This window comes from Crocuta crocuta, unplaced genomic scaffold, assembly GCF_008692635.1.
Source record: "Crocuta crocuta isolate KB4526 unplaced genomic scaffold, BGI_CrCroc_1.0 scaffold158, whole genome shotgun sequence".
Taxonomy (NCBI): Eukaryota; Metazoa; Chordata; class Mammalia; order Carnivora; family Hyaenidae; genus Crocuta; species Crocuta crocuta.
Genome location: NW_027532590.1, coordinates 2925883 through 2939756, shown reverse-complemented (window position 1 = coordinate 2939756; position 13874 = coordinate 2925883). Strand labels below are relative to the sequence as shown.

At 38.0% G+C, this 13874-nt stretch overlaps 1 protein-coding gene across 1 annotated transcript in view; it reads left to right on the top strand.

Annotated features, from left to right (window-relative positions):
* Positions 1-13874, top strand: part of GALNTL6 (polypeptide N-acetylgalactosaminyltransferase like 6) — a 1147170-nt gene that overhangs the window by 964213 nt on the left and 169083 nt on the right. Inside the window, exons 7-8 of the mRNA XM_077779662.1 lie at positions 1032-1091; positions 9796-9822. Coding sequence (XP_077635788.1) covers positions 1032-1091; positions 9796-9822 — 87 coding nt within the window. The remainder of the gene's footprint in view (positions 1-1031; positions 1092-9795; positions 9823-13874) is intronic.

Sequence of the window (13874 nt, the reverse complement as noted above, 5' to 3'; positions counted from 1 at the left end):
AGTCAGAGGTGGGCGGGGGGGCGGGGAGACAGAGGAAGACTGTGAAATTAGATTATCCAACAAGAGAATCTGTCAACTGATGGAGGAAAACTTTAAATTAGAGCCCGTTTCACTACACATACCAAAAAAGACCAACTGGCTTTTTGAGGTAGTTATTGTAGATTGGCCAGATAGTTCATAATAGAGAGAATATTACAAAGTAAAATTTATTTTTGCCTTGATAAGAAGGTGTGAATGCACTGAGGTGGAAAGTCTGCAACAAACACCGTATGGGAAACAAACCAAGGTCACGGGTCTGAGCTGAGATGTAGCAGCTGTTGCACAGCCATGACCAGAGTGATTATGCCTGATATTTCATGAAGGATGTAAATATTGAAGAATCAGAGACTACTTGAAGTTGTTAATCTAATTCTCAGACAATATTAATTTATGTTATGCTAGTGACAGCATAGAATTCTGACACTCTGCCTATAGTGTCTGGTAATCACTATGACCTTCTGTGAAGAGCCCGAATAGCTTCAAAAGTAATTCTCTTATGTTCTAAGAGTCTTGATTAAATTATAGCCATTGTAAAGTCATAGGAGCATAGAGGAAGGAAGACAGTGATGGTTGTGTGTGTATTTGATACCAGAGGTATTATTCAAATTAAGTTTTAAACTCTCAATCCAACCTTTTTAATATGCTATGGTCTATAGATTTGCATTATTATATATTTTTTATTTTTTAAACTTNCCTTCCGCTGTTCACGCTGTCTCTCTCTTTCTCTCTCTCCTAGAAATAAATAAAAATATTTTTAAAAATATTTATTTATTTTTGAGAGAGAGAGAAAGAGCACAAGCGGGAGAAGGGCATAGAGAGAGAGGGAGACACAGAATCTGAAGCAGGCTCCAGGCTCTGAGCTGTTAGCACAGAGCCCCACACGGAGCTAAAACCCACAAACCGTGAGATCATGACCTGAGCCAAAGTTTGACACTTAACCGACTGAACCATCCAGGCGCCTGGATTTTCATTATTATTAAAGTGACTTCTAGACCACAGAATTGATATGTGTCCAGTCCTTATAGGAGATACAATTGATGCATCAAATGGAAGTTTTAGCATGCTTAGCTAATCCTAAAAATACAATCCCTATTTCAAAATGTTGAATTACCTTTGAGACAACAGAGAATGGTCTCAACATTAGAAAATTTAAAACTTCAAACCAGAGAAAAGCTACTATTCTCTATTTTGAGATAGAAAAGATAATTTCTTAACATGTAGGAAAAGGTCTTTGGGGATGAGACCTAAAAAATAAAAATTCTTTTTATGTGAAACTTTAGCAATTTTCAAGATTAAAAGAAAATGACACAATATTGACAGTCAAAGTTCTGAAGATCAGCTGTCTTATCCTTTATAGGTATTAGTCTAATTCAAGTGCCAGAATCAGAGGAAAAGGCTTCAGAATACTTTCAGATTTTTTAATATTCCCAGCACTAAAAATAAACATGTCCTCAGTAAGTGAGATACACAAACAACCTATAAAATAAATCTAAAAGCATCAGAGCCAGTATTTCTGTTTGTTTTCTAAAATGCCTCCCATTTCCAAAGGGGTGAAAGAATGATTAATAACGTATTTTATTCCAGAGTTTTTATTGACTATTTTAAAGTAGTATCTTCTTCATCAGATGGTCATCATATGGAAAGTCTTGACACACAGAGTTCAAATTCATCTTTAAGCTTAGCTTTAAACCCGGTGATTGAATCCATGTGAAGTTCTTATTCTCAGGCTTCGAGGTTTATGAGCTTGTATCTTTCCTTGCCCTAAATACCCCACACCATCCAACAGTTCTCATGTAAGGTAAGCAAATCTATATCAGTCTTTCTTATGATCTGCCAGTCCTTACTATGGACCTTGATTGATGCCCTTCACCATTCATCCACTCACTTGCATATTTATGCAATAGCATTTATTTAGCAACTACTGTGCACAGAACACTATTTTGGATACTTGGAACATGAGTCATTAAAACATAGTACCTGCCCCTTGGAAGTTTAGAGGTTATTGAATAGATTAGTGAATGCAGAAGTACCATTTGTACAGAATGGCAGATTATACAGAAATATAGATGTTTTCAAATACTAAAATATAGTTGCCTCAGTGCCTGGGAAATCAGTATTTCTGTGAAAGCCAAAAATATGTGCTGCCTACATCCCCCTTTAAGGAAGGCCTTGCTGCTCCCTCTGGTAAGAGGCCTGTAAGCAGACATCCCCTCAGCTCTTGCTCCCTTCAGGGATTGCCCAAATCAGGCCCTGCCTACGGCAGCCCACATCCAATGACTGACTAAAGGTGAGACCATTTTTTCCCATAAATGGATGTTCTGAGACTCAATCTATAGTGTGTGTTGGGAAGGGTTCCCACACCTCCAACAGGCAATTCCCAGACACCAGCGGGGTGTCCAAGAATTCAACGCAATTCTGGTACTACTTACCCAGAGATAGCATCAGATTTCACAGGTTAAAGCCTCAGTCCTACAAGACTGCCTTCCTGCCTCCCCACTTCAGATGCCAGTCACCAGACCAGGTTGTTCCCGGCGCTTCTGAGCAGCTGGCTATAGATTTGAGCTCCCCATGACCTCCCTTAGGAGGTCCAGGTTGTTACCTGTACTTCTGACAGATTGGCTATAATTCACTGGTCCCTGTGGACTTCCCCAGAAGTTACCATGGGGTAATTTCTTCTTGGGTCCTATTAACTTGCTAGAGTGGCTCCCAGAAATCGGAGAAACATGTTACCTACTAGATCACCGGTTTATTATAAAAGGATATAACTCAGGAACAGCTGGATGGAAGAGGAAAGAGCATGGAGCTTCCATACCCTCTTCAGGAATGCCACCATCCCCAGATCTCCACATGTTCAGCAACTCAAAAGTTCTTCCATCCCTGTCCTTTTGAATTTTTTAGAGACTTCATTATATAGGCATGACTGATTGAATCGTTGGCCATTGGCAGTTGATTCAACCTCCAGCCCCATGCTCTCTCCCCTCTGCAGGGGTCAGGGATTGAGACTAAAAGTTCCAACCCTGGAGGTTGGCTCCATCCATGGCAACCAGCCCCCATTCTTAGGAGCTTGGAAAGTTGCCTCATTAACATAACAAGAGATGCTTTTATCACTCTCCACTCAGGAAATTCCAAGAGTCTGGGGAGCTATGAGCCAGGAACAAGATTAAAGACCAAATATATAGTTACGTTTATTTGTTATAATAAATCACAGTATCACAGCCCAACACCCTGCTCTCTGTGGAGTCGGCTATCCTTCAAGTGTGCTTGCAGCTCAGTTCTCTCTCTGCTCAATCCTGCTTCCTCCCTGTCCCTTCCATAGTGGTTGATTCTAAGGACACTCCCTAAAAAATTATACTGCCCTAATCTGCTTCTGGGAGAACCCAAGTGGCAACACTTCTTGAACAAATTTTTTAAGTGAAGTATGGCCCTTGCTTTCTTGCATTAGAACATGACCTTCAGGAATATGCTGCATTAAATAGAAGAAGAATAACGATAATAAAAAAGCAAAAACCGACCTAAGACTTACCCTGTGCCAGGCACAGTTCGAAAGGTTCTGTACATGTCAGCTCATTTCATCCTCACAGTGACTCAATAAACAAGTCGTATTATTAATCCTTTTCTGCTGATGAGTAAAGGGAATGACAAGACAGTCAAATTATCTTGCTCAAGGCCACACAGCTACTAAATGACCCCCATCCAGTACAGATCTAGAGTATAGTCTCCTAACCAGTATCTTGGACTTCTTCTCTAAATCTTCAGTATCTTAACAAATATCATAGCATCATTGTTAGTAAGTACAGTAGAATTACATGTTGGAAGCACTTTTGATAATAAATCCCACCTACCATTTGTGAACTGCTACCACATGGACCACTACTGTAGGCTCTTCATAGCATCAAATTATTATGATAGTATTTCTGTAAATTAGCCCAGGCTTGGTTATTCTCATTTTATTAAAAAGTAAACAGCAATTCGTGACCATAAATGACTCACCCAAAGTCAAAGTTCACAGGTAGCAGAGATATGCTCACATCTATATTTCTGTCTTCCAAAAAAATTATGCTAAGATTTACCTAAATTATGCTTAATCTATGAACTATGAATTATATGTAATCATCATTTTTAATTATACCACCTTGGTCTCCAAACATCCCAGAAATGTGGAGAAGAGCCTCTGACACCTCTGTCCACTAGCACAGCTTTAGCTATAGCCATGATCTAGAACGTTCTTTCCGAAACCTAGGTTACTTAAACAGACTGTTCTCCATGTATTCTTTTAGATACACACTCTCGATGGTGTACAAGGTCTTCTACCCTTCATATTCCGTATTTTCAAGTCCAAAAGCTATGAATGAACCACATTATATAATTGACTCCATATTTGGGGCATTGATAAAAACTCCAGGAAATCCTAGATACATATCACACATATGTATGATGTGATAATCTGCTCTTTAAAGACCAATTTCATCTCTAAGAGACCATGAGTCCTTTGGCCCATGAATAACCAGTTCAATTGAGAGAGCCGAGGCTTCTCCTGTGGCCAAGGTAAGAGACCGGGGAGCTTTGGCATGGAGAGTAAGAACTTTTGTTATATGTCCCTTTTATCATGGAGGTGGAAATACATGCATTTCACCTCAGGAAATACGGGTTATAAATTCCTCCTGACCATAAAAGGTAATAAATAAATAAATAAATAAATAAACCTCTGAATCATTTTTACTGTAACCAAAGAGAGCTGGGAGGGGAGAAGAGTGTGAGATTAGAGAAATGCCAGCTTTTTGGCAACAGGAACAAACAGGACAGAGAATAAGGACTTCTGTGAGGCTCCCTCCTGGACTCGGGAAATGCACTCACTCTTTGTCTCTATTATTTGCCGCCTGACAATTGTTCCCAGCAGCGAAAGGTGAGCTCACCCTCTGGGAATGGGTTCAAATATAAATGACTGAGATTCTTGTCAAAGGTGCATTGTGGCTGACACCCCCTCCTCCACCCCTGATCCCCCTCAAGGGCACTTCATTTTCTCTTTATTACTTTTTTCCCCTCCAAGGGCAGGTTAAGGGCCAGGGGAAAAAATGCCATTATAAATGGAGGTTCTTGATTATAGGCCAACATTTCTGCCCTATCTCACTTCCCACTCTCTTTACTTCCATTCTGCCTCTTGCCAGACTGCCCTTTGCTGCAGTGCAAAAGCCCAGCCCACTGCTGCGAACTTGAAAGCGGCCTGGGTGCCGGCTGCTGTAAGACCTTCCACGAACAACCCCTAATGAACATGTGCAAACCTTGCAGTGTTGCTTCATTGTCCATTTACTCTGCTTTCAACATGACAGCTGACAGCCTCCTGTGCTGAGGGAAAGAAAAGCTATAACTGCTGAGAGCCATAAAGTGTTTACTTTACTTTCTGTGAAAGTCAGGTTCACTCATCCAGCGCTCTCTTCCATGATCTGGTGTTGTGAAAATTGCAGTCATTTGCCTTTCTCTGGAGAGCTAAAACAAAGAAACCTCAGTGACAGCAGCCTTGCTTTTCAAAAAACTCCAGAATAATAAAAACCATGGAATGCCTCACAAAAGGAGTGACAAATCTCCTTGAAGTAACTCCTAATGATGCAATTCCACAGCCATTTAAAAAGAATGGTTGATGGCCTGATTTGTGAGAGACTTAGAAAAGAGATGGTTTAAACTCTATGAAATAAGCTCTTGGTTCATTCATACCAGGCACACCGAGCCACAGACACCGTGACTTTCTGCCAGGCAGAGTAAAGATTCCCATGGTGGGAAGACAGAGAAAGGCCACAGGTCCGCGAGTGTTGCAAAAGCTGAAGCTCAAAATCTTATTTGCCTATATTATTTTATTTGATCTTTACGACAACCTTGTGAAGTTGCGGGGCAGTTGTTAATATCCCCATTTCACAGAGGAATAATTGAGGTACAGAGATGATCAGTTATTCCTCACTAGTGGCTGAGTTAGAACTCCAGCTCAAATCTCCTTTCAGAGTTAATGTGTTTTTCAGCTGCTGCATTACATTTTAATGGCATATCAAGTGCTCTGATGGTTTTTTTGAGTGGAATTAATTTTTTCTAGGTTATGCTAAATGTGCTTCCCTAAAATGTCTAAAATGAGAAGGTCTCTTCTCTTTGTCAGGCAAAATGGTGACTGTGTGGGTGTCCGGGTTTCAGAATTAACATTCTTTTCAATGAGGAGTTGATTTACCAAACACCATTTAAATTAAAAAGATCCCAAATGTGGCCGTGTTCCCTCTCCAGCTACCGCAGGTCATTTATGCAAGCATTTCATAGACGACTCTTTATTGCCAGTTTATAATTAGATTCACCAGAGACTTATTAACCCTCTGGGAAGAGTTATAAGTTTTGCATAAAAGCAAAACAAAGAAAAAAATGTCCTCAACTCATAGGAAGTAAAATCTAACGCAAAGATAAAGTAAAAATAAAATTCACCTTATTCACATGCACATAAGAATCTATTGTTTTGTTTTGTTTTGTTTTGTTTTAAATTACATTTCCAGGACTCAGAGATATTAATCTAATAGATCTCAATTAGATTCAAGGAACATTGTGTACTATCCTGGTGCACAGAACTCCACGGCCACCCTTGGAAATGCATTGGACTGTGGGTGGGAGGGCTGTGGAGGAAGTGAGTTTCCAGATAAGAATGGCAATTTGGAATTTACAAGATGAGACAAAGTAACCCTCCATGACTATCATTGAATAGGAACATTGTTAGCAGTAATATATAATTAAGTTCCGCCTTCAAAAATTATTGAGTGGTAATAATTTAGTGGATAATAATTTGACTAGCTTCTAGTTTGTTGTCTCTTCATTGCCTATTACTACCTGTAGTTATAAAACCTCATTAATAAAAACCATCTGTGGACTGAAGTAAACCTCTAAACTATTAAAAACTGATTTGTGAAAACTATGAAGGTTTTTTTTGACCATCAAATTAGGAAAGTGTTTGTTTTTATGTTAATTTTTAGTATAAAGAAGGCAGGCAAGTTCATATATTACCTGTCAGTATATAAATTTGTGTAATGTTTCAATCACTTTTGAAAGTAATTTGGAAATAATAACTAAAAGTTTTCAAAATTGTCACACTCTTTGGCTCAGCAATACAAGTTCCATCCTAAGGAAAATGTACACATAAGCGGATATGCTTATAAAAGTAAAAATTTTGGAACAATCTTAATGTCCACAAATAGGGAAATAAATGAGTAAATTATGATATATTCAAATGATGAGATAGGTTAAATCTCTTTTAAACATATTATAAGAGTTTAAAATAGGGGCTCCTGGGTGGTTCAGTCAGTTAAGCATCCGATTTCAGCTTAGATCATGATCTCGCTGTTCATGAGTTCAAGTCTCAAGTCGTGCTCTGAGCTGACAGCTCAGAGCCTGGAGCCTACTTCAGATTCTGTGTCTCCCTCTCTCTCTACACCTCCCCTATTCACACTCTCTCTTTCTCTCTCTCAAAAATAAACATTAAAAGAAAAAATTAAAAGAGTTTAAAATAATATGGAAAAAATGCTTTTCATGAAAAGTTAATTCCTTAAAGTCATCTTAAATAATCTATGCTATAACTTCTCAACTAGTTTAAGAAACAAACAAAAAAAGCATCTAGAAAAGTGATCAGAAGGAAATATATTGAAGTGTTAAAAACAATTCTCTTTGAAAGACGAGCTTGTAAATAACTGGTATTTTGTTTTTATACTTTTCAGATTTTCCATAATAGAAAATGTCTTTTATAATTTTGTAAGTAATTTTCTTAAAAACAACATTTTGCTTTTTTTTAAATTGAAGTATATTTAATATATAACCTATTAGTTTTAGGGGTCCAATATAATAATTTGATATTTATAAATATTGCAAGATGATCACCACAATAAGTGTAGTTAATATCCATTTTGCTTTCTTTTTAATTTAATATAAACCACCATTACATATTTATTCCTAAGTACACTTAAAAATGAGGAGAAAATGTTGCTTCTTTACTCTCACAAAATAGCAGGTGGTTTCCCTTAAGTGGAACCAAAGAGAGAGAAGACCCAAGAAAGAGCCACAGACTTTATGGTAGCAAATCTCAGAAGGGAGATTCATTACATCTACCATATTTTATTCATTAATTCAGTGGCTAAATCTAGCTGTCACTCAGGGGGAGGGAGTCATACAACAGCCTGAAGGCCAGGACACAGTGACCACCGAGAGCCTTCGTAGAGGCTGTTGACCTCAGAAGTATATAAGAATAAAGTCCCCATTGGTAATGGGGGGAAAGGTTTTGTCTTCTACCAAACAGAAAGCCTGGACAGTGGCTTCCCCAATGGGGATTTCTCTATTGCGTATTTAAAAGGTTATCAGTTATAAATGCTCAACTCATCTTTCAAGTGAGCCCTGGACCCTAGTGCCAGTGCTGGAGGAGCTGCTACAGGGCGGGAACATGTTTCTGGTATCTTTCATGTATCTGGTATTGGAGTTTGGAATGCATTTTCCTAGAAAAAATTTTATTATAAATAATGTGTTCCCAGTCCAAAAAGTGGAAGCCTATTTAATACAACCCTTAAACAACTTGGAAGGAACATGAACCTTAGAAAATATAATAATGCTATTTCAACAACATCAAATCTGATAATATAATTATTCTATGGAAAAATACCTTTTGGGTTCTAAGCAACTGAGTTGCAAACAGACATGAGGAATATAATCTTAAGCTTATTATCGGGCCTCTACATATATACACCTAACATAGTCATAGGCCTTTTAGAATAATTTCCAAGACAGATGCTGAAATTCTGAAACCCATAAAATAATTAGGACAACTGTTAACTTAAGCCCAAAATAGTTAATACTAAAATAGTATCATTTAACAATAACAGGAATGGATTTTTCTGTTGTGTGGAAAAGTGAGGCTATCCTATATAGTGGATTTCAGTTTGTTGTTTTAATAACAATTATCATGTCAAATTACTAGTCTAGACACGAGTGGGCCTCTGCAGTAAACCTTTCATTTAGAAAGGAGTTAAAAGTATTACTATTATCATTGCTAATTTACAGATCGATATCACATAATGTGTTTGCCTACAATAGTGCCATGCACACTGTGAGAATTTAATAATTGATGAAAAGAGAATTTTGAATCTTAATATTTCTGATAAATCCAATCCCAAATATAATACTGACTACACCAATTTTTAGGGCTTTTATGCTGTTTCTATAACCATTACCTTAATAAGATGATGTAATTTTTTCTGTCTTACAATATAGGTTTCCCTATGTCCCTTCTGTCCTTCATTTCTTTCTTTCTTTCTCTCTCTTCTTTCATCCCGCTCCTAGCTTGGGTTTCTGATAATTGTATGCTGAAAAAAATTCTGCAGATATAAGTCACAATCACCTCTTTACTTTCTGGCATGGATGGACAATAACAAAAGATTATATATTCTTTTGCCTATAGCTCTACAGCAGGCACTTGACCTATAGAAACTATGAACCAAACTTTATTCTAGGAGGTTGTTATTTTGAGAGCGAACATGGTGCTGCATCTCCTTTGAAGGATTTATGTGAGAAACTTGTCAAGCTTATTTGAGTTCTTACCAACTATCTTGACCTCCAATGTATACTTTGTGTTTTTCTCTTTGGATATGGCAACACATTCTATTATATAGAGCTTTCTACAAATGAAATATTTATATTATTTACTTACTTATTTTGAGAGAGAGAGTGTGTTTGTGCAAGCAAGGGAGGGGCAGATAGAGAAAGAATCCCAAGCAGGGGATTCATGTTGCCAGCACAGAGCCCTTATGTGAGTCTCGATCTCATGGACACCAAGATTATGACGTGAGCTGTAGTCAAATTGGTTGCTTAACTGACTAAGCCACGCAGGCGCCCCTGAAATATTCATATTTTAACATTTCTCCCAGCCCAGGTAGACAGTTAAGCTATATGAACAAATGAGAAAGCTGTGTGTTTTCAGTTTTTTATGTATAGCCAATGAATTTGCTTGTTGTGGATGTGTTTGTGTGCATATCAATCTATTTATTATGGTTATTCTATTCTAAGTTATTCCCTTTGCCAGAGCACTTACTCCTACTTCAGTTGTTTGAATTGCTATGTTATTCCCAGAGGTTGTGATACATAGATTGATTCAGCACATCCTTACTGATTTCCCATACGGGCCAGACACTGTTCTTAGGATTGGAGTTAGATGAGCAAATGAAGCATTCTCTATGATCATTCAACCTTCAGACTAATGAAGAAGGTGGACATTAACTTGATAGCCCCAAAAATATCTTTTCATAGTTCCTGGTTTTTTAAAGCTATAAAGACATCTGTATAAATCAATTTCTAAACTTACAATGTGTGGGGGATCTCTAAGCTTCCAGGGAGAATGTATGATAAGGAAACTTAGAGTTGGATTTTCACATTTTTCAGCTCTCTTCCTCCACCAGCCATCAAGTGTGGGAGCTACTCACGGCTCAGACTGAGAAACCGACCTACCACAGACACTTCACCATTTCCATAGGACATTTTACCATACATGTCTAGTGCCTGTAATTATCATGTAGCTGGGGGTGACATCCACAATTATATATTACTCGTTTGAACTAGGATTCTTTGGATTAGATTGATATATCCAACTTGACATTTGGCTTCTTCCGTTGGGATATCTGTACCTCATCTCAACACTTATGATCTGTATCTGGTATATACGACCCTAAAAAACTGGTCCTTTTATACTGTTCCAATTCCTAAATGAAGATACCCTTTGTTTGCAAGCTTTTCAGATCTAGACTTAAATGTCACCTTCCCACGTCAGCCTTACCTCGAACCCCTTCACATCATTACCTTCTTTCTAGCACCCTATGTTTCCCTTTTAGTGTATTGTATGTACTCCAAGTTAAATAATACATTTGTACAGGTATTAATATTTATGGATGAATACTATTATGAGCCTCAAGAGTTATATTATAGCTACTATTATAGCCTCAACAGTTCTTAAAATGGACACTCAGAAAAATGTTAAGCGAATAAGGGGGTAGAACTAGAAAATTTCTCAGTTACCTGGATTCAGACACTGCTCAGAAAAAGAGAATAGTTTCTAGCTTCTTGTGCCCCTTAGCAAGTAAAAGTAGTCGTGTTGAGTCAAAAAGGGGTCAGACACAACCAAGAGCGTGTAAAAGGATAGTTAAGAATGTGACAGTTTCTAATATCATGTCATAAAGGCGATTTTTGAGGATTCAAACTTGTCTTCCACAAGATACCACATTGTCTATTCTGAAAACCTTTTTGAACTGATCCATTCTGAAAGGCATGGTTCACTGGAAGTAACAGGAAGTAAGGATTTTTCTCCAGCTACCAACAGGAACTGCTGTTCAAAATCCCACACTATGAATACAAATGAAAACCACACTGAGATACCACCTCACGCCGGTAAGAGTGGTGAAAATGAACAAATCAGGAGACTATAGATGCTGGCGAGGATGTGAGAAATGGACACCCTCCTACGCTGTTGGTGAGAATGTAAGCTGGTGCAGCCCCTCTGGGAAATAGTGTGGAGGTTCCTCAAAAAATTAACAATAGAACTCCCCCAGGACCCAGCAATAACACTGCTAGGAATTTACCCAAGGGATACAGGAGTGCTGATGCACAGGGGCACATGTACCCCAATGTTCATAGTAGCACTCTCAACAATAGCCAAAACATGGACAGAACCTAAGTGTCCATCAACTGATGAATGGATCAAGAAGATGTGGTATATTTATACAATGGAATACTACATGGCAATGAGAAAGAATGAAATCTGGCCATGTGTAGCAACATGGATGGAACTCTAGGGTGTTATGCTGAGCGAAATAAGTCAGGCAGAGAAGGACAAATACCATATGTTTACACATATAGGTAGATTAGGAGGAACTTAACAGAGGACCATAGGGGAGAAGAAGGGGAAAAATAGTTGGGGAGAGGGAGGAGGCAAACTATGAGAGACTCTTGAATGCTGAAAGCAAACTGAGGGCTGATGGGGTGGGGAAGAGGAGAAAGGGGGTGATGGGCATGGGAGAGAGCACTTGTTGGGATGAGCACTGGGTGTTATATGTAAACCAACTTGACAATAAACTGTTTAAAATTTTTTAAAAACAAAACAAAACAAAACAAAATCCCTCACTATGATATGCCCCTCCCTCAGAAAGTTACGGAGAGTGAGAGCAGTTGCTATCACTGACAGGGGCAGCCGTGAATTTTCCTTCACCATGTGCCATTGAGAGCAGCTGCCAGTGGGAATCATCATCATTAGAATGGTCACCAAAAGTCTGCCCCGGAAGCCACAGTTGAAGGAAATGACTGCCAAGACACACTGCTGGGTGCCATTTCTCCTCCAAGCAGCTAACAGGNAGTTCCTCCTGATCCTCCTATACGTGCAAACATACGATATTTGTCCTTCTCTGCCTGACTTATTTCACTCAGCATAACACCCTCAAGGTCCATCCATGTTGCTACACATGGCCAGATTTCATTCTTTCTCATTGCCATGTAGTATTAACAGGAGGAAATTTTAGAAAGCGAGACTGAGGGAACCATGAAGATCTTATGTCCACCTGCTGCTTTGTAGACATTTTACTCTTGACCTGCAGGACAAGATTTTAGTTCTTCCAATATATCCTCATATCCTCTCTTTTGAGAAGAAAATCTATTTAAAAACAAAAAAGCAAACAACAAAGAAAAACAAAACAGGACAAAACAAAACAAACAAACAAAAAAGCCTTAATTAAAATTGAGCTCTAGAAACCCTGGAAAAGGATTCAAGTGTATTCTAGGAATATTTTTAAAAAAATAACTAACTCCTCGAATCACAATTGAAGTTACACCTCAGAAAATAATGAAACAAAGTAAAAGTTTCTCAATCAAAATGGGGGAAAGGGATTAAATGGACTTCTAAGCATTAGTTCTATAAATGTAAGGTTCTGTCCTATTCACCACATAACTCCAACAGTTGCTAGTTCAAAAAAAAAATGTTGAATGAGTGAATGGGTGAATAAATAGGTGAATGGACAAATTGATGGTTCCTGTTTATCTTAAATTATATTCAGTAAGAATGGGAAACATGAGGGGCACTTGGGTTGTTTAGTCAGTTAAGTGTCTGACTCTTGATTTCAGTTCAGGTCATAATTTCACTGTTTGTGAGTTTGAGCCTCATGTTGGGCTCCATGCTGATAGCACAGAGCCTGCTTAGGATTCTCTCTCTCTCTCCCCTCCCCTGCTTGCACTCTCTCTCTCTCTCTCTCTCTCAATAAATAAATAAATAAACGTTAAAAAATAAAACACATGATTTAAATAAACATAAATTTAAAAACTAATGAACAAGATATATACTTATTATATATAATATATATTCCTCAGAACAGAAGATACTTAATATTGCTGACAAGGAATCACTGAAAATTTTTAAGAAGAAAGTAAATTAGATGAAGCATGAAAGTATGGGTTGGAATACAGTGAGGGAAAGGAAGCCATCCATATACTAACTCACATTGTTTAGAATCTCTAAGGGTTTGCCAAAAATCTCACTTAAGCTTAATTCCTTGCTGGAAATATGCTACCTCCTAAAACCTTTCTTCTTTCTACGATGTAAAAGCACTCTTCAGAAGAGAAACTATGGATTAATCTCCCTTGTTATATTTGTGTTTGGGAATTTTTATTGATGAGAAAAAGTACTCCTTGAAGCTTAAAAGGTGAGAAGAATTATAAATGAAGGCTAGGAGTTGCCGACAGGAATAAAGTGTCAGACTGAGGCTAAAATTGCCCACTTAACCATCACATGACATCACCCAGAATCA